This window comes from Amblyraja radiata, chromosome 3, assembly GCF_010909765.2.
Source record: "Amblyraja radiata isolate CabotCenter1 chromosome 3, sAmbRad1.1.pri, whole genome shotgun sequence".
In the NCBI taxonomy this organism is placed as follows: Eukaryota; Metazoa; Chordata; class Chondrichthyes; order Rajiformes; family Rajidae; genus Amblyraja; species Amblyraja radiata.
The window spans coordinates 92,535,789-92,559,118 of record NC_045958.1 but is presented as its reverse complement, the minus strand read 5'-3'; the positions used below and the strand labels follow the sequence as shown (position 1 = coordinate 92,559,118).

Sequence of the window (23,330 nt, the reverse complement as noted above, 5' to 3'; positions counted from 1 at the left end):
ACCTCTGGCAGCTTGTTCTATGTACCTACTACCCTTTGCGTGAAAAGGTTGCCCCTCAGATTCCTATTAAATCTTTCCCCTCTCACCTTAAACCTATGCCCTCTGGTTCATGATTCCTCTAGCCTGGGTAAAAGACTGTATGTTTCAATTCAGAGCACTGAACATTGGTAAGTTTGTGATGAATGGGAAGGTCTTTCTGCTGTCAACTTCCAGATCCAACCATGGTGGATCCCTTTTCACTCCCAGAAATTTGATTCTGGCAACTCTACTCACTTAAGAGGGATTTTCCAACAGGTCCAAAGGGTCATGCAGTCAAGCACACCTTAGCAAATGAAAGTGAGGACAATGCAAATACCATTAAACTTTTTATGACTTCTAACAAGTGATGCAGGCAACACCTATTTTATTTCTAGGGTTTATTTATTTTTGTGTCAGTGAAAATGACAAAACTTCTCTTGGCAAGTCTCGAAAAGACTGCTGTAGATAATTGCGTTACCTGAAAGTTTATTTATACGACATTTCTTTTTTCTGGTTGGCAAGAACGTGATAGTTAATGGTGATTGCTCCTTTATCATGGAACAGCAAGGAAACCTTACTGTGGAGAGATAGGTCAGGTCAGTCCAGGAGTCCTGAGAGATGTACAAGTTCACGAGAGGAATAGATAGAGTAAATGCACAGGGTCTTTTACCCGGAGTAGGGGAATCGAGAACCAGAGGGCATAGGTTTAAGGTGAAGGGGGAAAGATTGAATAAGAATCAAAGGGCCAACTTTTTTACACAACGGTGGTAGGTATATGGAACGAGCTGCCGGAGGAGATAGCTGTTTAGCTCTGTTTAGTTTAGTTTAGTTTAAGTTAGTTTAATGTCCCATTTACTTAAGGTACAATGAAAAACTTTTTTGTTGGGTGCTAACCAACAAAGACTACACATGCTTATAATCAAGCCATCCACTGCGTATAGACTCAGGATAAAGGGAGGAAAGTTTAGGACAAGATACAGTCCAGTGAAGTCTGAGGGTCTCCAATTAGGTAAATTGTAGCTCAGGACTGCTCTCTAATTGGTGATAGGATGACTCTGTTACCTGATAACAGCTGGGAAGAAACTATCCCTGAATCTAGTGGTATGTGTTTTATACGACTCTGTACCTCTTGTCTATGGGAGAGGGGAAAAGAGGGAGTGACCAGGGTGAGACAGGTCCTTGATGTTGGTGGCCTTGCCGAGGCAGCGTGAAGTGTTGTTGGAGTCAATGGAAGGGAGGTTGGAGAGGTCAATACAGAAACATAATTTGGTGATATAACCCACGTTATATCACCAAATTACCATAGCCTTCTGATCTTCTAGAGTTTAAAAGGATGAGAGATGATGATGTGAAACATTTCGAGAGAGATTGGAAAAATATATGCTGAAAGGATGCTTCCTTGGAGAGTCGTGCCTGAAGGTAGATTGTCCATTTGGGAATGAGATAGAACATTGAACATAGTAAAGTACAGTACAGGAACATAGAACACAGAGCAATACTGCACCAGAACCGGCCCTTCAGCCCACAATGTCTATGCCGTTCATGATGCCAAGACTAAACTCTTATCTGCCTGCACAAAATCCATTTCCCTCGATTCCTATTCACATGAGTGTCAAATATCTTCTTAAATGCCACTATCGTATCTGCCGCAACCACCACTTTGACAGCATGTTCCTGGCACTCACCTTCCTCTGGGTAAAAATACCTGCTCCACACATCTCTTTTAAACTTCTCCTCTCTCACCTTAAAGAAAATTCCCAATAGGCCCCAGTGAGATTTGAACTCACAATCCCTGGTTTACAAGACCAGTGGTCTAACACCTTTGCTATGGAGCCTCTGTGTAAAAACCTGCCCTAGTGGTCTCCTTTAATGTTTGTCACTTTCACCTTAAAATAATGCCCTCTAATCCTTGATATTTTCACCCGGGAAAAAAGGTTCTGACTGTCTACCCTATTCACGCCACTTACTACCAACCGGTGTTCCAAAGAAAACAATCCAAGTCTGGCCGGACTCTCCTTATAACTAATGCCCTCTTGTCCAGGCAGTGTTCTGGTAAACCACTACTGCACCCTCTCCAAAGTCTCTACATCCGTGCTGTAATGGGGTGACGGAGATGAGTCAATCTGTTTTCTTAGAGGATTGTGCATAGAGTCATAGAGTTTATACAGTGTGGAAACAGGCCCTTCGGCCCAACCTGCCCACACTGGCCAATATGTCCCAGCTGCGCTAGTCCCACCCGCCTGTGTTTGGTCCATATCCCCACAAACCTGTCCTATCCATGTACCTGTCTAACTGTTTCTGAAATGTTGGGATAGTCCCAGCCTCAACTACCTCCTCTGGCAGCTTGTCCATATACCCACCGCCCTTTGTGTGAAAAGATACCCCTCAGATTCCTATTAAATCTTTCCCCTTCACCTTGAACCTATGTCCTCTGGTCCTAGATTCTCCTACTCTCGGCAAGAGATTCTGTGCATCTACCCGATCTATTCCTCTCGTGATTGTATACACCTTATGCATCTTCGTCATTCTCTTACTTGGTGACCTGGATCATTGAGTATCTTCAAGGTTGAGATTGATAGACGTTTGGATGCTAAGAAGTAACAAGATAAAAGATACATGTGGGGAAACTTGACAAATATATGATTAGCTATTATAGTGAATGACAGAACAACTTGAAGGGGTCCACGCAGCCCACTTCTGCTTCTGGCTTGTGTCCTTTCTGCTTAAGTTCGTCATTTTCCTCAACAGCTCTGTGCGGTGGCAACTTCCGCATTTCCAATCATGTCACTGCGTAGTTTCTTCCAATATTCTTTATTAGATTTATTAATAGTTTGCTGCTAAGTTTCTGACATGTTCAGTAAGAAAATCAACTCCACGTCTGCCCATAAGCACATTTTTTTTAAATCGTATCAGGAGTAGGTCATTCAGCCCAGCGAACCTTCTCTGCTGTTCCACCAAGATTGTGACCAATCTTCCCACTCATCACTATTTTCCTGTCCTGCTTTCAGATTCCTTTAACATGAGGGGAAGGCACGGTGGTGTAGCGGTAGAGTTGCTGCTTTACAGTGCCAGAGACCCGGGTTCGATCCTGACCATGGGAGCTGTCTGTATGGTGTTTGTATGTTCTCCCTATGACCACATGGGTTTTCTCAGGATGCTCCAGTTTCCTCCCACACTCCAAAGACAATATTGTAAATTTCTCCGAGTGTTTAGGTTAGTGCTAGTGTATGGGGTGATTGGATAGTTTAGGATAGTGCTAGTGTTTGGGGTGATTGGATAGTTTAGGATGGTGCTAGTGTATGGGGTGATTGGATAGTTTAGGATGGTGCTAGTGTTTGGGATGCTTGTTGGTCGGCGTGGACTCGGTGGGCCTAAGGGATACAGCTTGTTCTGGCGCTGTATCTCTAAAGTCCAAAGTCTATAGATCTCTGTTTTGAATGCAATCAGTGATTATCGCTCAGTGGTCTTCCGAAATGATAAATTCTAAAATTGTGGCATCCTTTCAGTGAAGACATTTCTCCTCATACACTAGGTGGAGCAGCAGTAGAGTTGCTGCCTTATGGGCCTGTCCCACTGTACGAGGTAATTCAACAGTTCTCCCGAGTTTCCCCTGATTCGAACTCAGAGAATTGTGTATAGCCGTTCGTAGGTATTCGGGGCTCTCGTGGCCATTTTTCACAGTGCTGAAAAAACTTCACGAGTTACCGCGATTCCCGAGTGCCTGCCTTTAGCATTACAAGCCGCTACGGGACATCCACGAGCTCCGACTTGAATTACCTCGTACAGTGGGACAGACCCTTTACAGTGCCAGGGACCCTAGGTTCGATCCTGACTACGGGTGCTGTCTGTACAGAGTTTGCATCTGTGACTGTGGATTTTCTCTGGGTAATCCAGTTTTGTCCCACATTCCAAAGTCTTCTGAAATTTGTCCCTAGTGTGTCAGATAGAACTACTGTATGGGTGATTGCTGGTCGGTGTGGACTCGGTGGGCCAAAGGGCCTGCTTCTACGCTGTATCTCTAAACTAAACAGAGGAGCTCGAGAGTTCATGATCTCCTGAGATGCTGCCTGACCTGTTGAGTTACTCCAGAACTTTGTGTCCTTGTGTGTATTAACCAGCATCTGCAATTCCTTGTAACTACATCTTATAAAATGCTAGTTCAGCCACATTCAGAGTATTATGTCCAGCTCTGGGTATTGTACTTTCAGAGCGGTCTGAAGGTTTTGGAGAGGGTGCAGAATAGATTTACCAAGATGATTCCACTTTAATAAAACAAGTACATTTGATTTTGTGGATAGACTGGAGGAGCTAGGATTGGTCCCGATGGAATGGGAGTTTAGCGGAGATCAGATGGATGTATTTAAATCATGAATGGACCAGGTAGGGAAAATGTGTTCTTATTGGCAACAAGGTTTAAAGTTTAGTTTAGTTTATTTTATTTTATTGTCACGTAAACCGATGTACAGTGAAAATATTTTTTGTTGTGTGCTATCCAGTCAGCGGAAAGACTATTCATAATTACAGTTAGGCCATCCGCTTTGTATAGATAGAGGATAAAGGGAATAATATTTAGTGCAAGATAAAGTCCAGGAAAGTGTGGAGAAAAGAACTGTAGATGCTGGTTTACACCGAACATAGACACAAAATGCTTGAGTAACTTAAGGAGTCAGGCAGCATCTCTGGAGAAAAGGGAAAGGTAACTTTTATGGACAATGTTATGTCTTAGTTTCATGACAGTTCCATGACAGTCTGAAGTAGGGTCTCAATCCGAAATTGCACCTATTCCTTTTCTGCCTGTCCTTCTGAGTTATTCCAGCATTTTGTGTCTATCTTCAAAGTCCAGTGATGTCCGATTAGTCTGAGGGTCTCCAATGAGGTAAGTTGTATGGCAGGACTGCTCTCTAGTTGGTTAAAGGATGGTAGAGTTTCCTGATAACAGCTGGGAAGAAATAATCCCTGAATCTGGAGGTAGGCGTTTTCACGCACACTGGAGTAATTTACGTAGAAAGAGGGAGATTGTCGGTGGAGAGGAGAGTATTTCATGATAAGTTGTTGGAGTCTCCCCAGGGTGGTAGAGATTCATGTGTGCGCTCCAACCAGCAACTTTGGAAGTAGGTGAACGGGAAGGATTTACAGGGCTGTGGAAAGGCAAGAGATGGGACAGCTGAGGCAGTACGGGCACAACAGACCAACTGGCTTTCTTCCAGGCTTGAGATATTCTGTGATTCTTAGAATGTTGTAGTTCTTCTTTTCCCAGAACAGCTTTTGGATAATTTCCCCTTCCTATGCATTTGTGCTCTTTTGCACAATTCCATTCAATTCCATGGTCTGTTTCCTAACCTCACTTCCCCTTGGCTTCATATCATCTTGCATATCATCATGCCAAGGGCCACATTAGTGGCTGAAGCGCTGGGTTGGCGTGAAAGAGCCGCACATCACCAATTCTATTTGGCCGACGGTGATTTCCTCTTGGAAAATTCCTTAGCTCAGGTTGGCAAGTCTTTGGGAAACTCCATGATGTTTTTGCAATCAAAGGAGCAACACTATACTGGGAATGCATAGAAAAGAACTGCAGATGCTGGTTTTCACCAAAGATAGACACAAAGTGATTGAGTAACTCAGCAGCTCAGGCAGCATCTCTGGAGAAAAAGGATGGGTGATGTTTTGGGTCAGGACCCTTCTGCAAACATTTGGAAATTGTTCTGAATGGAGATCATTAAAGCATTGGCGATCTTGAGGAAGTGGATGCAGACCTTGCAGTCAGGCTGAGTCTGGTTGGGGTAGCATTGTCTTTGGACACTTGCCCAACTGGTGAATGGTATTGCGACTAATGGGGACAAGGCAGCTCATGGTGAGATGCTTAGTGACCAAGCAATGCAGGCAATCAGTGTTAGCAACACCTAATGTCGATGATCCACTGCATCTTTAAATTATACTGATCAGTGAAACAGAGTCAAGCAGCAAGGAAACAGGTCTTTCAGCCAACTGTGGACAAGTAGTTTAAAGATACAGAGCGGAAACGAGCCCTTTGGCCCACCGGGTCCGTGCCGACCGCACATTAACACTATCCTACACCCACTAGGGACAATTTTTGTTTACATTTACCAAGCCAATTAACCTACAAACCTGTATGTCTTTGGAGTGTGGGAGGAAACTGAAGATCTCAGAGAAAACCCACGCAGGTCACGGGGAGATCGCACAAACTTCATACAGACAGCACCCGTAGTCGCGATCGAACCCAGGTCTCCGGCGCTGTCTTCGCTGTAGGGCAGCAACTCTACCGCCCTGCGCCACTATTAAGAGGTTTCTTTTAAGGAAATGTTAAGAGGTTTCAATGGTTATGGGGAGAAGGCACGAGAATGAGGTTGAGAGGGAAAGATAGATCAGCCAAAATTGAGTATAGGCTCGATGGGCCGAATGCCGTTCCTGTCGCTTAAGTGATTATATGGGCCAAACGCGGGCCAATGGGACATGCTTAGATGGGGCACCTGATCGGCCTGGACGAGTTGATCTGAAGGGCCTGGATGAAGAACGGTTCGGCCCATGGCCACTGGCGATCACTAATACACTAGCTCTATCCGACAGACTAGGAACAATTTATAGAAGCCAATTAACCTGTACGCCTTTGGAATGTGGGAGGAAACCGGAGCTCCTGGAAAATAAACCCACGTGGGCACAGGGAGAACGTACAAAATCCGTACAAACAGCACCTGTAATCAGGATCGAACCTGGGTCTCTGGCGCCGTGAGGCAGCAACTCTACCGCTGGGCAACCATGCTGGATGGGACCACTAGAAGTGCAGAACTCATTCAAGACTACACAAGTGTTAGCCTTGGTTATGGCTTGGTTGTATACAGTAATCCCCCACCTGATCTTGTATGTCCTTTGGTTTTAGAACCTCCATGTGAAAGTAACTCCAGCCTGAGGAAAACGCTGATGTAACATGTGCTGAAAGAATGAGTTGTACAGTCAGTTGGCATCGGAATCACGTGTCTGACGTGTTGCAAATTAGTATCAGCTAAAGTAGCTGTATTTATGCGTTCATTCTGTATTTATGACTACAATATCCTGTTGTGCTGCAGCAATGCAAGAATTTCATTGTCCTATCTGGGACACAGGACAATAAAATCTCTTGACGACTTGACTTGAGCCTTCGTTTAATTTGCAAAGGACCAGTATCCTGATACAATGCACACAGTCAAGTTATCTCTTTATTCTCCTCTCCAGCTATTCAGAAATACATTGCATCTTTCTGGATACATTGGTTTCCCCCACTCTCAGCCTTTATTTACTTATCTTATGTTCCAGATCCTCAATAATCCTCTCATAATATTTAATAGTTTAGACATGAAACTGCTCCAGTTTATAAGTGGAAGCAGATGTGAGATTAATTTGTAAATTATAACGGTATTTAAGTGCATGCTTTAAAAGTCGTACAAGCAGTATTGAGTGTTCATATTTTGCTCGTTAAAAAATCTCTTCCCCCTCACCCCTCCACATGATCTCTACCAAGGCCTCTTGTCTCCTCCAGTCCTGGTCTTCTGCCCGTCCTGGATTTTCTTTGGTGTGAATTCAGCTGCCTCTACTCTCTTTCAATCTCTCTGCCTCTGCATCCCCCTTTTGCTAAGCTCCCTAAATCCTTCTCCGTTCCACCTCAACACCATTTTTCCGGCTTGACGCCAAATTGTATTTGATTATATGCAGGAAGAAACTGCAGATGCTGGTTTATACCAAAGATAGACACAAAATGGCTCGATTAACTCAGCAGGTCTGGCAGCATCTCTGGAGAGAAGGAATAGGTGGCGTTTCGGGTCAGAACCAGGAACCTTGGCAACCTGGTGCCGACCGGAAACATCACCTATTCCTTTTCTCCAGAGATGCCTGCATTGGATTATGCTCCCGTTAAACAACACGGGAGTCTTCACTGTGGAGCAGACGCTTATAAATCCTTGTTGCTCTGTTTTGTTTTATCCTTTTAGGTATATACCCAGCACCGCATGGACCTGTGTACACTGCAACGAAGCACGGAGTAGTTGGTTTCACCAGGGCCATAGCAGTGAGTACATCTGAGTCATTGTTTCCAGCCACAGACATTAACCGTCCCTGACGCCTGCATTCTCTCATTAAAATTTAACCTAGCAGATTGAGTCAGCTCGTTTACAATGTTTTTAGGACATGTAAACTGCGTGGAGAGTTTGGTGTGGCGTAGGGAGAGGAGGTGTGGGGGTGGCGGTGTTAGGTTTTGCCCAGTATACAGATGCAGGGTTTATTCTTTCTGCTGGCACAGTGGGTAGACCCTGTGTCTGCCGGTCCCCATTGCTTCATGATACAGGGTCCCGTTCTGCATGTTCATTGATTCCTTGCACTGGGCATTGAAGCAGAAACTCTTCCAACCAAGGCACCAAGGGGTGGCACAACGGTGCAGTGGTAGAGCTGCTGCCAATGCCCCTGAAAAACAGCTGATTTGTGTTAAATCTACATGTTGAATTAGTTATGTCATTCATAGAATATTAACAAAATTATATTAAAAGGGCAGCACATTGACGCAGCAGGTAGAACTGCTGCCTAACAGCACTAGAGACCCGGGTACGATCCTGACCTCGGGGGCTGTCTGTGTGGAGTTTCCACGTTCTGCCTGTGACACCGTGGGTTTCATCCGGGTGCTCCGGTTTCCTCCCACATCTCAAAACGTGCAGGTTTGTAGGTTAATTGGCCTCTGTAAACTGTCCATAGTGTTCAAGGAGCGGATGCGAAAGTGAGATAATGTAGAACTAGTGTGAACGGGTGATCAATGGTCAGCATGGACTTGATGGGCTGAAGGACCTGTTTCCAAGCAAAATACTAGATAAATTGGGTTCACCAATTTTGCTCATGTCCCTTACTAACCATATTGCAGTCACATAGAATTTGTAATAAAATTTAAATCAACATAAAGAAATAAAGAATATGGTGGAAACACTCAGCATGTCGGGCTTCACCTATGGAAAGAGAAGCAGAGTTAATGTTTCAGGTCCAAGACCTAGCGGGACTGGGTGAAAGAGAAATCAAGTTAGATTTAATTATAGAGAATTACTAGACTAAGTAGGACTCGTTGGGTCCCATGTTCACACGGGAACGCTGGTCCCCCAACGCAATATTCCACCTCTCCACCAATTCCAATATTGGTGGCCAGTGGGGGGGGGGCTTTCTGGAGCGCTGTATGGGCATTGTGGGCTGAAGGGACTGGTTTCCAGAGGGCTAGTATGGACATTGTGGCCGAATGGATTCTTGGGCTGGTGGCTCAGTCACTCAAGCCTGTTGTGCTGGCAGCTCACTCAGGCTGGCAGTTGACTCACGGCTATTCCTTGAAATTCCATTTCAAGCAGGGTGCAATGCCACCAAATTCAAGTGCAGTTTCATGCCACTTCAAACAGGCACCTGATGAGCACCTGGTGAGCGGAGGGGGACTCTGAGTAAGTTGGCCAAAAATTACAGCCATACGTGGTAGCATTTTTTCTAAAATCAATATACAGCGCAAACAGGAAGCGGTCAAGTTTAGACTTTTAATTATATAGGAGGCAACACCAACCACTTTCCAATGAGGCAATTTCAAAGCAGAGGCAACACCAACCACTTTCCAATGAGGCACTTTCAAAGCAGAGGCACTCACAGTTTAGTTAACATGTGTTCAGTGTTATTCACAGCTCAGACTGAGAGACGTGACCCTCTCACTCCCCCATCTTGCAGAGACTGACTGAGGCACTCAACACTTCCGGGATTTATAGTCCCTCCGGAAGGGGCGTGGCCTTAAGGAGAGAGAACCTCAACATTTTTTAAACACTAATAACTCTTTTATTTTTAATCGATGCGAAAAATCCTCTTGTCCTGCGCAGCGGAGGGGGACTGAGTAAGATGGCCAAAAATCACAGCTGTAAGTGGCAGCGTTTTTTCTAAAATCAATATACAGAACAACAGGAAGTGGTCAAGATCAGACTTTTAGTAATATAGATTCCAACACACTCTCTACAACAGAGACTTTTGGTTTCAATCTTGGAAAGGACAAATTCCCCAAACAAAATAATTTGCAGCTTTATTGATTCTTGATTGGTACAGGTGTCAGAGGTTACTGGGAGAAGGTAGGAGAATGGGGTTTGGAGGGAGAGATAGATCAGCCATGATTGAATAGATGGGCCGAATGGCCTAATTCTACTCCTATTCCTTAGGACCTTTATAGAATTTTGTTAGGCTACATTTGGAATATTTTCTCTTCACAGGAACAATGAGTTGACTTTGGAGAGGTTTCCCAGGATACATTTTCACACTCTCGGATTATTATTATTTGCATACTTATTATGTGGACTGCATTTCCCAGTTGAATGGTGCATCACAAAAATTCTGAAGATGTACACAACTGCCGGCAGAATTCGGGTAGAGCTTCAAGCGGTTCCAAGACATTATTCATTACCTACCTCAAATAGTTTGTGCAGGGAGGAACTGCGGATGCTGGTTTAAACCCAAGATAGACACAAAAATGCTGGAGTAACATCAGCGGGACAGGCAGCATCTCTGGAGAGAAGCAACAGGTGACATTTCGGGTCGTCTTCAGACTGAGAGTCAGGGGAGATGGAAACGAGAGATAGAGACGGTACTTAGGAGAAATGAATGGAAGATACGTAAACAGCAATGATAATCAAGCAGATGTGTGGGTAGGTGATAACGAGTATATAGACTGATGAACTCAACAGGACGACAGTAAAACTGGTACAACGACGACGTTGGGGGAGGGGAAGGATGGAGAGAGAGGGGATGCAGGGATTCATTGAAGTTGGAGAAATCGATATTCATACCACAGGGTTGTAAGCTGCCCAAGCAACAGCTTGAGTGCTAGTATGTGCTCTGCTTGTCCCCTTTGCGTGGTGGATGGTAAACCTCCGTTGACTTTGCTTTTAGGCAGCATCAAAGATGGCCGGCTACGGAGTCCGTGTAAACACCATTTGTCCCGCCTTCGTGAACACGCCCCTGCTGAACTCCGTCAACAGCAAGGAAATCATGGGAAACTATTACATATTCAAGGACACCGTCCAAAAGCTGATCGACCACTACGGAATATTAGAGTAAGTATATTTTTTTCCTTTAGTTTAGTTTAGGCTAGAGATACAGTGCAGAAACAGGCCCTTCGGCCCACTGAGTCCACACCGACCAGCGATCCAGGGATACACACTAAGGATAATTTTACATTTATATCAAGCCAATTATTAACCTATAAACCTGTACGTCCTTGGAGTGTGGGAGGATACCGAAGATCTCAGAGAAAACCCACGCGGTCACAGGGAGAACGTACAAATTCCATGCCGACAGCACCTGTAGTCAGGATCGAACCCGAGTCTCTGGCGCTGTAAGCACTGTAAAGCAGCAACTCTACCGCTGCGCCACCATGCCGCCTTTAACTTCTCATTTTGTGAGAAGGTAATGCAGGAAAAACGTCTCTGAGAGGAGATAAAATAGAAAGTTTGGGACATCATGACAGGCCAAACAGGAACACTGGAGAGAGAAACAGAGTTAATGTTTCAGGTCAACCTCCTTTCCATCAGAAACAGAAATGGCTTGAGATAAAGCTTTGATTCAGTTTAATTTACTATTGTCACATATAGCAAGGTACAAAGAAAAGCTTTTGCTTGTGTGTTATCCAGTTCAAGAAAATAAAATAAAGAAGGAATCCTACTTTCACATTGTTTTTCAAATAACCCCTGATTAAAGATTAGCAAAGACACATTTGACATAAAGGTAGTATCCAAGTTCAAGGCAATAGAGATAGCAGATCGACAAAAATGCTGGAGAAACTCAGCGGGTGAAGCAGCATCTATGGAGCGAAGGAAATAGGCAACGTTTCGGGTCGAAACCCTTCTCCAGACTGATGTGAGGGTGGGGGTGGCGGGAAAGAAGAAAGGAAGAGGTGGAGCCAGTGGGCTGAGGGAGAGTTGAGAAGGGGAGGAGAAAGTAGGGACTACCTGAAATTAGAGAAGTCAATGTTCATACCGCTGGGGTGCAAACTGCCCAAGCGAAACATGAGGTGCTGCTCCTCCAATTTACGGTGGTCCTCACTGACCATGGAGGAGGCCCAGGACAGAAAGGTTGGAGTCGGAATGGGAGGGGGAGTTGAAATGCTGAGCCACCGGGAGATCAGGTTGGTTATTGCGAACCGAGCGGAGGTGTTCGGCGAAGCGATCGCCAAGCCTACGCTTGGTCTCACCGATGTAGAGCAGCTGACATCTAGAGCAGCGGATGCAATAGACGAGGTAGGAGGAGGTGCAGGTGAACCTCTACCTCACCTGGAAAGACTGCTTGGGTCCTTGAATGGAGTCAAGGTGGGAGGTAAAGCGACAAGTGTAGCATTTCTTGCGGTTGCAAGGGAAAGTGCCCGGAGAGTTGAGAAGGGGAGGAGGGACGGGTGGGAAGGGACGAATTGACCAGAGAGTTCTGGAGGGAGCGGTCTCTGCGGAAAGGGTAGGAGAAGGGAAGATAGCAGATATATCAGCTGAAATATTGAATGACAGGGAAGACTTTAGAGGCTAAGTAGCTACATAGGGGCTAAATGTCCATAATAGACCATAAGACAGGAGCAGAATTAGGCCATTCAACCCATCGAGTGTACTCCACAATTTAATAATGGCTGCTCTATCTTTCCCTCTCAACTCTATTCTCCTGTCTTCTCCCCTGAACCATTAACACCCTTACTAGCACAGTGCTAGAATTGCTGCCTTGCAGTGCCACAGTCCGGGGTTCCATCCTGACTACGGGTGCTGTCTGTACGAAGTTTCTCCGAGTGCTAGGGTTTCTTCCCACACTCCAAGGACGTGCAGGTTTATAGGTGAATTGGCTTTGGTAAAATGGTCCCAAGTGTGTAGGATAATGTTAGCGAATGGGGTGATCACTGATAGTGGGCCGAGGGGTCTGTTTCTGTGCTGTATCTCTAAAGTCTAAAGTCAAGATAAAAAATCAATCGTAGGTAGACAAAAGTGCTGGAGAAACTCAGCGGGTGCAGCAGCATCTATGGAGCGAAGGAAATAGGCTTATTAAAACGTTTTGGGCTGAAACCCTTCTTCAGACTGATGTAGGGTGGGGGGGGGGGGGGGGGGAGAAGAAAGGAAAAAGGAAGAGGAGGAGCCCGAGGGCTGAGGGAGAGCTGAGAAGGGAAGGAGACAGCAAGGGCTACCGGAAATTTTAAATCAATCTCTGCTTTTGAAATACCCAATGACTTGGCCTATGTAGATGCAAAGGGATGTAAAGCTGAGACTTTATAAGGCACTTGTCAGACCACATTTTGAGTATTTTGAGCAATTTTGGGCCCAATATCTGAGGAGAACGTGCTATCGTTGGAGTGGGTCCAGGGGAGGTGGATCTACGCAAATGATCTCAGGAATTATTGGGTTATCATATGATGAGCGTTTGAAGGCACTGGAACTGTACTCGCTGGGATTTTAAAGGATGAGGGGGTCCCTCATTAAAACATACCGAATAATGAAAGGCCTGGTGAGAGTGGATGTGGAGACGATGTTTTCACTACTGAGAAAATCTAGGCCATAGCCTCAGAATAAAAGGACGTACCTTTAGAAAGGAGATGAGAATGGATTTCTTTAGTCAGAGGGTGGTGAATCTATGGAATTCATTGCCACAGATGGCTGTGGAGGCCAAGTCAGTGGGTATTTTTAAGGCTGAGGTAGACAGATTCTTGATTAATACGGGTGTCAGGTTATGGGATGAAGGCAGGAGAATAGGGTTGAGAGGGAAAGATAGATCAGCCATGATTGAATGGTGGGGTAGGCTTGATGGGCTCCTTGAACTTATGAAATTAAAGTATTTGTGTTGTGAGTGGATTTTATTTGCAATTTGCAGGCCTTCGTTGATTGTGCAGGGACTGTTGCAGATAATTCAAGAGGAAGAGATGAACGGGGCGGTGATGAGGATAACCAAGACAAAGGGGATCCACTTTGAGAGCTACGAGTCCACGCTGATTCAGCCGCAGCTGAAATAACCGGTTGCCAAGAAGTGCCAGGCCTTGCCACGAGTGCACTGTCTCTGCCTGTGATCACAGCAGAGGAGACCATGACGTGAAAGACTGTGCCACTGATAGTACACACTTCGTCCCTGAACACCTTTTTTCTCGTCATAGCTTTGTTTTAAATTATTTATAACTTAATTGTGTGTGTAAAATCCCAGAGTGCTGAATCATTCTGGATCCCTTCAACTGATTGTGATCTAATCTAATGAAGAGCAGCTTTAAATTTTGGACGCTCTTTCTATTGGAAAGGTGACCCGCGCTTTATACGTTGGTGGAGACCTCCAGAAACGCACGAACCTCAAGCTAAATTACTGAACTATCGTCCAATTTTGCCTGCATCAAAATCAGAGTTTGTCAGGATAGGAGGGTATAATGCCCATGTCTCATTTAGGCGACTACAGGCGACAACAGGCGACAACAGGCGACTAGGCTATCTGCACATGGTCGCTGGGGTGTCGCCATGCAAAATGAGAAAGCGGTGGAATTTAAGGAGAAGTGAGTTTTATGTCCCATTCAGTATCTTCCTCCAGTGAGTGTAGTGAAGGACCTGTACACATCTCCATCTCATCACATTCATGAGAGATGGCTCACGTTACCATAACCTCTGCCATTATATTCAGGTTGAGTGCAGTGACATTACAGTTAGGTTACTGATCTTGTATCCAGAGACGTGAGTTGTGGATTTTCAATCTCTCTGCAGGAGATGGGAAGTTTAAATTCACATAATTAAATAAACCTGCAATAAAAAGTGGCTGTCAGTAATGGTGACCAAAACACAGACAGACTTATTAATAATCTAATATAATAAATTTATAGTGGTCTTTTCTTGCTTCCAGTTCCTCCCCTATCCCCCCCCTATAATCAATCTGAAGAGGGTCTCGACCCAAAACGTCACCTATCCATTTTCTCCAGAGATGCTGCCTGACCCGTTGAGTTACTCCAGCATTTGAGTTACTCTATTTTTGTAAAACATCTATCTGGTTTACTATATAATATATAGGGGAGGAGATCTGTTGGTGATTCCACATTATGATTGATTCTCAACTGCCCTCAGAGGAAGCATAGCAAGCCTCCTGGTCTGGTGGTCAGGCCACAAATGCGCAGCAAAGCTTCAGGAATGGACAACATATATAAAGTTTATGAATAAACTTATTGGCCAAATATTCACATGCTCCGCCCGCAAGTGACGGCGTACTGACGGATATCCGCCCGCAAGTGACGGATATAAAGTACAGCGTAGCCCCAAATTAGGGGAGCTCTAGCAGAGGAAATTCAGTCTTACGGAATCGACAAAACACCACCAAAAATATTACGATACAGAATTAAAAATTGCTCTTACTGAATTTATATCAGGAAAAAAATAACGAAATAAACAGAAATGAAAAAGAAACAATGGATTTTGTTAATTTTTGTCAAGGGTGGGTGCACGTCATGGAAAATCACAATACGGAGTTCATTCATGAAACCCCCCCCCCTTGGTCACGCAGGAGTTTCTGTGTGTGTTAAATTGATGTTTACACAACTTGCTCGGACTACGGTGAGTGGATTTCAAGAAGCCACACAGTTCTGATGCACCAAATGTTTACCCTGTGAGAGAAGGATCTCCATCCCGTCTATCATAACCTATCGCTGCAGAATAATCCCCCATTAAACCAATAATGTGCCAAAATTGTTCAAAGAAAATAGAATCCCTTCTGTGTTTCTTTTCAATAAAATCATGCTTATCTGTCTTAACCAATGTAAATTTGAATTCAATCAACTGAATTATATTAAAACTTCTTGTTATGATGACTATGATGGCATTTGTGCCAAACTTCAGAGTTAATGATACGATCTCTTTAGTTTAGCTTATTGTCACGTGTGTCGAGGTACGATGAAAAGATCTGTTGTTGCGCGCTATCCAGTCAGCGGAAAGACTATACATGATTACAATCAAGCCATCCACAGTGTACAGATACAGGATAAAGGGAATACCATTTACTACCATAAAGTCCAGTAAAGTCTGATCAAAAATAGTCTGAGGGTCTTCAAAGAGGTTGATGGTAGGTCAGGACTGCTCTCTAATTGATGATAGGATGGTTCAGTTGCCTCCCACCAACAGAACCATTGAACACTTACCTTGTTGCTTTCTCTGGAACCTTGATGTGTACCAAATGCCTGTTGTCCATATTACAGTTTTCACCCACCACATTTAAACGGGCATTAGAGTGGTGGTCATGTAGATCAAGACCTCCACCTTGAAATAGAAAGAGCAGGGAAGATTTAGGTGGATGTGTCCAGGACTTGAGAGTCTGAGCGATAGGGAGAGATTGGGCAGGTTAGGGCTTTATTCCTTGGAGTGCTGGAGGATGAGGGTTGATCTTATAGATGTGTGTAAGATCATGAGGGGAATAGATAGGGTGAATGCACAGAGTCCTTTCTCCAGAGTAGGGGAATCAAGAACAAGAGGACATTGCTATAAGGTGAGAAGGGAAACATTAATAAGAACGTGAGGAATAACTTTTTCACACAAAAAGTGGTGGGTATAGTGAACGAGATGCCCGAGGAGGTTGCTGATGTAGGTACTATAACAACATTGGACAGGTACATGGGTTGGAAAGGTTTAGAGAGGGAAGGGGTCCAATGCAGGCTGGTGGGACGAGTGTAGATGGGGCATCTTGGTCGGCATGGGCAAGTTGGGCCGAAGGGCCTGTTTCCACTATATGACTATGACAGTGTAGAAACATAGAAAATAGGTGCAGGAGTAGGCTGCACCGCCATTCAATATGATCATGGCTGATCATCCAACTCAGTATCCCGTACCTGCCTTCTCTCCATACCCCCTGATCCCCTTAGCCACAAGGGCCACATCTAACTCCCTCTTAAAAATAGCCAATTAACTGGCCTCAACTACCTTCTGTGGCAGAGAATTCCAGAGATTCACCACTCTGTGTGTGAAAAATGTTTTTCTCATCTCGGTCCTAAAAGACTTCCCCCTTATCATTAAACTGTGACCCCTTGTTCTGGACATCCCCAACATTGGGAACAATCTTCCTGCATCTAGCCTGTCCAACCCCTTAAGAATTTTGTAAGTTTCCATAAGATCCCCCCTCAATCTTCTAAATTCTAGAGAGTACAAGCCAAGTCTATCCAGTCTTTCTTCATATGAAAGTCCTGACATCCCAGAAATCAGTCTGGTGAACCTTCTCTGTACTCCCTCTATGGCAAGAATGTCTTTCCTCAGATTAGGAGACCAAAACTGTACACAATACTCCAGGTGTGGTCTCACCAATACCCTGTACAACTGCAGTAGAACCTCCCTGCTCCTATACTCAAATCCTTTTGCTATGAATGCTAACATACCATTCGCTTTCTTCATTGCCTGCTGCACCTGCATGCCTACTTTCAATGACTGGTGTACCATGACACCCAGGTATCGTTGCATCTCCCCTTTTCCTAATCAGCCACCATTCAGATAATAGTCTACTTTCCTGTTTTTGCCACCAAAGTGAATAACCTCACATTTATCCACATTATACTGCATCTGCCATGCATTTGCCCACTCACCCAACCTATCCAAGTCACCTTGCAGTCTCCTAGCATCCTCCTCACAGCTAACACTGCCCCCCAGCTTCGTGTCGTCCGCAAACTTGGAGATGTTGCATTCAATTCCCTCGTCCAAATCATGAATATATATTGTAAATAGCTGGGGTCCCAGCACTGAGCCTTGCGGTACCCCACTAGTCACTGCCTGCCATTGTGAAAAGGACCCGTTTACTCCTACGCTTTGCTTCCTGTCTGCCAGCCAGTTCTCTATCCACATCAACACTGAACCCTCAATACCGTGTGCTTTAAGTTTGTATACTAATCTCTTATGTGGGACCTTGTCGAAAGCCTTCTGAAAGTCCAGATATAACACATCCACTGGTTCTCCCTTATCCACTCTACTAGTTACATCCTCGAAAAATTCTATAAGATTCATCAGACATGATTTACCTTTCATAAATCCATGCTGACTTTGTCCAATGATTTCACCACTTTCCAAATGTGCTGCTATCCCATCTTTAATAACTGACTCTAGCAGTTTCCCCACTACCGATGTTAGACTAACTGGTCTGTAATTCCCCGTTTTCTCTCTCCCTCCCTTTTTTTAAAGTGAGGTTACGTTAGCTACCCTCCAATCTTCAGGAACTACTCCAGAATCTAAAGAGTTTTGAAAAATTATCACTAATGCATCCATTATTTCTGGGGCTACTTCCTTAAGTACTCTGGGATGCAGCCTATCTGGCCCTGGGGATTTATTGGCCTTTAATCCATTCAATTGACCTAACAGCACTTCCCGGCTAACCTGGATTTCACTCAGTTCCTCCATCTCATTTAACCCCCGGTCCCCGGTCCCCTGCTATTTCCGGCAAATTATTTATGTCTTCCTTAGTGAAGACAGAACCAAAATAGTTATTCAATTGGTCTGCCATGTCCTTGTTCCCCATGATCAATTCACCTGTTTCTGACTGCAAGGGACCTACATTTGTTTTATCTAATCTTTTTCTCTTCACATATCTATAAAAATGTTTGCAGTCAGTTTTTATGTTCCCTGCCAGTTTTCTTTCATAATCTATTTTCCCTTTCCTAATTAAGTCGTTTGTCCTCCTCTGCTGGACTCTGAATTTCTCCCAGTCCCCTGGTAGGCTGCCTTTTCTGACTAATTTGTATGCTTCATCTTTTGTTTTGATACTATCCCTGATTTCCCTTGTTATCCACAGATGCACTATCTTCCCTGATTTATTCTTTTGCCAAACTGGGATGAACAATTGTTGTAGTTCATCCATGCAGTCTTTAAATGCCTTCCATTGCCTATCCACCGTCAACCATTTAAGAATCAATTGCCAGTCTATCTTGGCCAATTCCCGTCTCATACCCTCAAAGTTACCTTTCTTTAAGTTCCGAACCCTTGTTAATGAATTAATTATGTCACTCTCCATCCTAATGAAGAACTCAACCATATTATGGTCACTCTTGCCCAAGGGGCCATGCACAACAAGACTGCTAACTAACCCTTCCTCATTACTCAATACCCAGTCTAGAATAGCCTGCTCTCTCATTGGCTCCACTACATGTTGGTTTAGAATTTGAGACTTACTGTGTGATTGTGAGCTATCTGAGTGGAATATGAGGTGCTGTTCTTGAAGTTTGAGCCTGACCTCAGTCTGGCAATGGAGGAGGCCAAGGACAGAAAGGTATAGGAATGGAAAGAGAGGTAAAAATGGCTATTTCATCAACAATTAAATTCTCCATTTGCAAGTAATACGCACACCACCCCCCTTTTCTTTCCCCTGCACCCCACACCCTCCCCCACCCTGGTATGTTCACACATTTCTCCCAGCATCTCACACCATCCTTGTCACACTGCTGCCCCTCCTCTGTACACTCATCGTCCATTACCAAGTGCCGTTTTACCTTTTTTATTTTCTCCTCTTTCCCCTTCCACCCATATCCCTCCCTCTGGCTTTACATTTCACTCGTCCTCTGCTTAACTGAAACCCATTTTGTCTCCTTTTCACCTCTAGCCTTTGTCACTTACTCCACCCGTCTGCCAATCTCACCTATATGCACAACCAGGCTTTTCCCCTTCCTCTTCTCCAGCATTCTCCCCCCTGCTCCATCAGTCTGGAGAAAAGATCCAATCCAAAATGTCTTTTGTCCATAAACCTTTTTCTCCAGAGATGCTGCCTGTCCCGTTGAGGTCCTCCAGCCTTTTATTTTTTGCTCTGAATACCTCTAAATAATATTTTAAGGACTAATATCCCTTGGAGGTACTTCTGCCTATCTCAATTGATTGAGCTTGTATCCAGTCTCCAGTCTATTTATTCAGTGGCCTTGTTTCATTTAACATGAAATATGAGATAAGGCAGTGAATTTAAGAATGATTCACATGTTAACTATTAATAGAGTTGTTATTCACGGATCCAGATTCCTGCTCACAATGGGAATGATTGTGCTCCTGAGCACTTCCTTTTTAATAATTTACAGACTGCAAATGTTTTGTTTTTCTAGATAGATTGTTTTCCTCTGTCATACAAAGGATACATTAGATGTGATACAATTGGCAGCCCAGTGGTGCAGCGGTAGAGTTGCTGCATTACAGCACCAGAGACCCGGCTTCGATCCCGACTACGGGTGCTGCCTGTACGGAGTCTGTACGTTCTCTCCGTGAGCGCGTGGGATTTCTCCGGGTGCTCCGGTTTCCTCCCACGTTCCAAAGACATGCAGGTTTGTAGGTTAATTGGCTTTGGGAAAAATTGTATATAGAGCTATGGACTATAGACTAATCTGGACTATTGGTGCTGTCTCTACCTAGTTTTTTGTCCATAGTGTGTGTAGGATTGTGTTAGTGTGCGGGGTGATCGCTGGTGTGTGTAGACACAGTGGGCCGAAAAGCCCGTTTCCGTGTTGTATGTCTAAAGTCTAAAAACAAAGGTACGGAAACCGTCAGCTTGTTTGATCCCAGCTGCAGCATTGTATTCTGGGTGGGAGCAGGAAAGATCTACGTGAGTACGACCAGGAATTAAAGTCTTCAGTCGTAGTCGAGCATGGGAAGCAGGGCAGGCTAAGTGTTTGGACAGGTGTTCAAAAATTGGAAGCTGTTTCAAGAGAGCAAATAAGAAGAAATGTTTTTTTCTGCTGGCACATGGTTCAGTACACAGAGTTGGCAAGAGAACCTGTGACCACATGAGGGTTTTTTTCTCATGCAATTAAACCACAACAGTCTAAAGTGAAACGGCATTGGCAATGACTTCAATGTAAATTTGCAGAATTGGACCAGACACAATACACTTCAGCTAAAGTATCAATTTCCCTGAATGAGATGGTTTAGTTTAGTTTAGTTTAGATGCCAATATCTCTGGCCTATCACTCATTGTTTATGCGGTGCGCCTTTCCTAATGTGGAAGGATCTCCATGTCATCTTCTCTCCACTACTTACTACTTAATGTAAGCTTAGTTTAGTTGAGAATGGTTTAGAGATACAGCGTAGAAACAAGCCCTTCGGCCCATTGAGTCCATGCCGACCAATGAACGCCCTGCACACTAGCACCATCTTACACTCCAGGGGCAAATTTTTTGACAACATACCGAAGCCAATTAACCTACAAACCTGCACGTATTTGAAGTGTGAGAGGAAACCGGGGCAGCGGGAGAAAACCTATGTGCTCATAGGGAGAATGTGCAAACTAGGTAGAGACAGCACCGATAGTCCAGATTGACCCATAGCTCTATATATACAACTATACCGCAGTGCCACTGTGCTGCCCTGAATGGTGTCATCATAGTACCTATCAACTCTTTATTGAGGATGACACAAGGAACTGTAGATGCTGGCTTGGAAGAAAAAGACACAGAGTGCAGGAGTAACTCAGCAGGTCAGACAGTATTTCTGGAAATTTCATGTGAATAGGAGATGTCTATGGATTGGGACCATTCTTCAGTCTGAGACAGGTTGAGATGGAAAAATAGGTCATCTATAATCAAAGGGCAAAGCAGACTCAATGGGTCGAATGGCCTTATTCTGCTTCAATGCCTTATCCTTATTCTCCAGAGATGCTGCCTGACTTGCTGAGTTAATCCAGCATTTGTGTCTTCATCTATATTTCTTAATTGATAAAATAGATACAAAATATATGGATTGACAAATGTGAGATTTTCAATCACTATCAAGCAAGCAGCAAACCCCACGTCTACATCTTAATTCCATTCACTACTTCGTGGTTGTTGGGAGTGTTGCAGTGCATTCCATAAAGAGTGGATATTAAGTGTCAGGCTCCATTCATGGAATCCCAAGCAGCAACAATGCAGCAACAATGCAGCGATTCTGCAGGCAACGGTCATTGGGAATCATGCAGGGCCAGCGCACCAAAATTACATCCCAGGGAAATGTCACTGTCATAGTCATAGTCATAGTCATAGAGCCTGGAAACAAGCCCTGTCCAACACCGACCAACGTACCCCATCTACAGCCTGCGTTTCAACCATATCCCTCTAAACCTATCCTATCCATGTACCTATCCAAATGTTTCTTAAATGTTGTGATAGTCCCTGCCTCAACGACCTCTTCCTGCTTTTTGTTTCATATACCCACCACCTTTTGTGTAAAAAAGTTGCCCCTCAGGTTCCTTTCCACCATCACCTTGAACCTATGTCCTCTGGTTCTCGATTTCCTTACTCTGGATAAAACACTTTGTGCATTTACCCAATATCTTTCCCTCAATATCGTGTGCACCTCTATAAGATTACTTCACATCCTCCTGTGCATCAATTTCAGTTGTCAGCAGCACAGTGGCTCAACAGTAGAGTTGCTGCCTTGCTGCCCGGGTTCGATCCTGACTACAGGTGCTGTCTTTGCGGAGTTTGTATGGTCTCACCGTGACCACACGAGTTTTCTCCAGATGCTCTAGTTTCCTCCCACACTCCAAAGACTTGCAGATTTTAGGTTAATTGGCTTCTGTAAATTGTAAATTGTCCCTAATGTGTATGATAGTGTTAGTGTATGGGATGATCTCTGGTCAGCACATACTCGGTGGGCTGAAGGGCCTGTTTCCGCGCTGTACCACTAAATCTAGTCTGAAATTTAGAAGTATGAGGGGGGCCTCATTGAAACTTACTGAAACATAGAAACATAGAAAATAGGTGCAGGAGTGTGCCATTCGGCCCTTCGAGCCTGCACCGCCATTCAATATGATGTTGGCTGATCATCCAACTCAGTATCCTGTACCTGCCTTCTCTCCATACCCCCTGATCCCTTTAGCCACAAAGGCCACATCTAACTCCCTCTTAAATATAGCCAATGAACTGGCCTCAGAACTGGCAGAGAATTCCACAGATTCACCACTCTCTGTGTAAAAAATGATTTTCTCATCTCGGTCCTAAAAGACTTCCATCTTATCCTTAAACTGTGACCCCTTGTTCTGGATTTCCACAACATCGGGAACAATCTTCCTGCATCTAGCCTGTCCAACCCCTTAAGAATTTTGTAAGTTTCTATAAGATCCCCCCTCAATCTTCTAAATTCTAGCGAGCACAAGCCGAGTCTATCCAGTCTTTCTTCATATGAAAGTCCTGCCATCCCAGGAATCATTCTGGTGAACCTTCTCTGTACTCCCTCTATGGCAAGAATGTCTTTCCTCAGATTAGGAGACCAAAACTGTACGCAATACTCCAGGTGTTGTCTCACCAAGACCCTGTACAACTGCAGTAGAACCTCCCTGCTCTTATACTCAAATCCTTTTGTTATGAATGCTAA

The 23,330-nt window shown here is 44.4% G+C and overlaps 1 protein-coding gene across 1 annotated transcript in view; it reads left to right on the top strand.

Moving 5' to 3' along the window:
* LOC116971288 (15-hydroxyprostaglandin dehydrogenase [NAD(+)]-like) overlaps window positions 1–15,446 on the top strand; it is a 38,626-nt gene extending 23,180 nt beyond the window's left edge. Inside the window, exons 5-7 of the mRNA XM_033018329.1 lie at window positions 7,998–8,074; window positions 10,948–11,111; window positions 13,891–15,446. Coding sequence (XP_032874220.1) covers window positions 7,998–8,074; window positions 10,948–11,111; window positions 13,891–14,029 — 380 coding nt within the window. The 3' untranslated portion in view covers window positions 14,030–15,446. The remainder of the gene's footprint in view (window positions 1–7,997; window positions 8,075–10,947; window positions 11,112–13,890) is intronic.
* The last annotated feature ends 7,884 nt before the right edge of the window (window positions 15,447–23,330 follow it).